The sequence below is a fragment of the Buceros rhinoceros genome, unplaced genomic scaffold (genome assembly GCF_000710305.1).
Source record: "Buceros rhinoceros silvestris isolate BGI_N320 unplaced genomic scaffold, ASM71030v1 scaffold17869, whole genome shotgun sequence".
NCBI lineage: Eukaryota > Metazoa > Chordata > Aves > Bucerotiformes > Bucerotidae > Buceros > Buceros rhinoceros.
In genome coordinates, this window is record NW_010430223.1 from 40,704 (window position 1) to 43,590 (window position 2,887).

Genomic DNA, 2,887 nt, shown 5'->3' on the forward strand with positions numbered 1-2,887 from the left:
TAGAGAGACACCTAAACTGTCTCACAAATGACTATTTTATGAATCTAAAACAAAAATTTAGATCACCAAAACCCTTGCTCAACTACTTTCCAACCCTTCGATTTCCATCAGAAAATTTCCTGTGCACCCAAACGTCTGGATCTGGTAATCAAATATTTGCAAATCCAAAATTAATCTTGAATTTTACCGTGTATCTCTTCTTCTATCCAGAACGAAGATTTTGCAAGGAAGAGCAAGAGCGACTTACAACCTTCCTCCAAGGTATCTGAGGAGCACGAAGATGTTTATGAGGTTGTAAATACTTCCACTCTGGAAGCCATCCATGCTTTGAGAATCCTTCCTGCCAAACCTCTACAGGAATCTGAATATGCAGGTAACTTTTTCTCTCTTTAGAACTGAGCCAAACCTAGAAGTAAATAGTAGCAGTACAGACTTAGGGTTTTCAGTATGGATATTTTTTTTAAACTAAAATGGTTCAACTGAAAAATAAAACACTGGTGGGCAGGAACAAGAGAAGAGCTTTGTCCGCACATTCATATTCAACTGTTAGCCTTATTTCCATTATATTATGTTAAATTAATAATCACACACTCTTATAATTTACCTTACTCGTGTAATTACCTTGATAGGGGAAATTCTATGATCCCATTCTACCTCAAATGTGAAAAAAACTGACTGGTAGAACCCACAACTTTTTCAGAAAAGCTCACTGCTCTATAAGCCTAGAAACCTTTAAGATAGAAAACATACTAAAGAACACATGAAACTTTTTAGCAAGATGATAATTTGCAGATGAAGAAATGTAGTATTCTTTTGAAAGGCATCCTCTGCTACTTTCAGTAGCAATAATAAGCAAATACTTTGGCATTCTTAATCTTGCAAGATAGCTGCATTAATCAAGTTTTGGTTTCCTCAAGCCATTCTAAGTCTAACATTTAATCATAGAATGCTTTGAGTTGGAAAGGACTTTCAAAGGCCATCTAGTCCAACTCCCCTTGCAGTGAGCAGGACATCTTGCCCAAACATACACAGCCAATTAATATCCCATTTATGGAAGCAAAATATCATCCTAGGTCCTACCTATCCATTGCTTGATGCCATTATAAACACTCTATGGAAGTTTAAAATCATTAAAAAACTGGTAGGAAATCCTAGACAAAGAAGAATGGAAACAAGAAACCAAAAATATCTGAAAATATGGGATCAATATATGTATGAAAACTTGCTTCAGTTCACATCAAAGTCAGCAAAGATTTTTCTACTGATTTTTGTGGGAGTTTAATGTCTAAACAAATAGATGGCTTTTAAGGTGAGTAAATTTACCAATGAGTGGCCAGGTCACAATAGTCTGAACATTCAGATATTCTACGTTATGTTTCATTTGCGCATTTTATTTGGAAATGTGAAGTAAATTCCAAACAATGTTTTTGTCTTGGTTAGTAGTAAAGACTTTCAGGCAGAAGTCGGCATCTTTTGTTGTTTATGTAACACTGTCCTGAAAGACACAGTTTTTGTGATTTTAGAGAAAACGCATTAAAACAAAAAACTACTTTTTGCCTGTGTGTTATGCCCAGTAACTATAATGTGGCAGGATACAAGAGTGAGGAAAAGTCTGCAAATATATTTCAGAAAGGCAAAACTCAATGATAACATCCCACTTTACCAGCTTTCCTAGACAAATTAGAACGCCTTTGAGATGTAAAATCAATGACTTGAAAACACATGCTAGTGTATAATCTATGCATTTCTCTTAGGGGGCCATGGCTGCAGTATTTATTAATAGCTAATGTAAAAATTATAAAGCTCTCTCTCAGGTAAAACCCACACACAGCCCTTGCAAAACCAGAACAAACAAGAACAAAGGTTCAAATGAAAAACAAATTCACTAAAATACTCACAGTTTAGGTAAAATATCTGCCTTAACTGTGTACCAGCTTAGGAAGGCTTTTTTTAAAAAAACACAGTGAGGAGGTTAACCACAAAGCTATTACCAGGGTCATGCTTACATCCTCAATACAGCTACTAAAATAATGGCCAAGTTCTGAAAGGAAAAAATTAAAATGCTATAAAAATGGCAAGATCTGACCTCAAAAACATATTTTGAACATTAAATCCTCTTCTTAAAATACAGCGTTACTGCATTACTCAGGTTTGCTTTTTCTTCCTCTTTTACAGATAAACGCTGCTTAAGGCCTTCGGGTACCACTTCCCCAAAGAACAGCCAGTGCACATCTCAGTTCCCTCAACACTCGGCTGTACGTAAAGATCTTAAACTCCAGTCACAGATTTCCCCTTTTCTGTAACATCATTTGAAGTTACGTGCAGTCTGTTTAAAGGCTTAGCCACGTAACATTCGATTGTACAAGGTCGCACAAGGTCCTCTGCGTTGTTCCTGTTTTACTTTCTACCAATGTCCCCACCGCTTGCTTTCACTTGTTGACTGCTGGGAATCTGCCAAGTATTAAAGGCTTCCCAGCCAGCAGCAGCACCATTTCAAGGATGTCATAGTTTCAAGGATGATGGCTAACATCACATCTTTATTCTGTTTTATTAACAGAAAGACACGTCTGCTCTGGAGGAGAGGAACATGCCAAGTTTTAGAGGTAAAATAAAAAATTGCATTTCTGCAATCAGAAATAGAAATTGCTGCTCTCATACTCAGCTTTTGTACACAGGCAGAGATTGCAAATGATAGAATACACATCCTTTTCAGAAGAGCAGCTGCTTTCCAGAATAACCGTACTGCAAATTTTGCAATACTGCTTCAACTGTCGAACATCAAAGTAATTATTTACAAAATGAGATATATTTTATCTCATGAGCTCCCAGTTCTTTAAGTGGGAGAAAAGAAAAAGCCATTCAATTTAAAAATCAGGTTTTCCTTTTC

At 36.3% G+C, this 2,887-nt stretch overlaps 1 protein-coding gene across 1 annotated transcript in view; it reads left to right on the forward strand.

Moving 5' to 3' along the window:
- Positions 1–210: 210 nt before the first annotated feature.
- The window catches only part of CLNK (cytokine-dependent hematopoietic cell linker), a gene marked incomplete at its 5' end in the record, with an annotated part of 25,296 nt that continues 22,619 nt past the window's right edge, over positions 211–2,887 (forward strand). Inside the window, 2 exons of the mRNA XM_010142970.1 lie at positions 211–373; positions 2,176–2,255. Of these exons, the coding sequence (XP_010141272.1) occupies positions 211–373; positions 2,176–2,255 (243 nt within the window). The remainder of the gene's footprint in view (positions 374–2,175; positions 2,256–2,887) is intronic.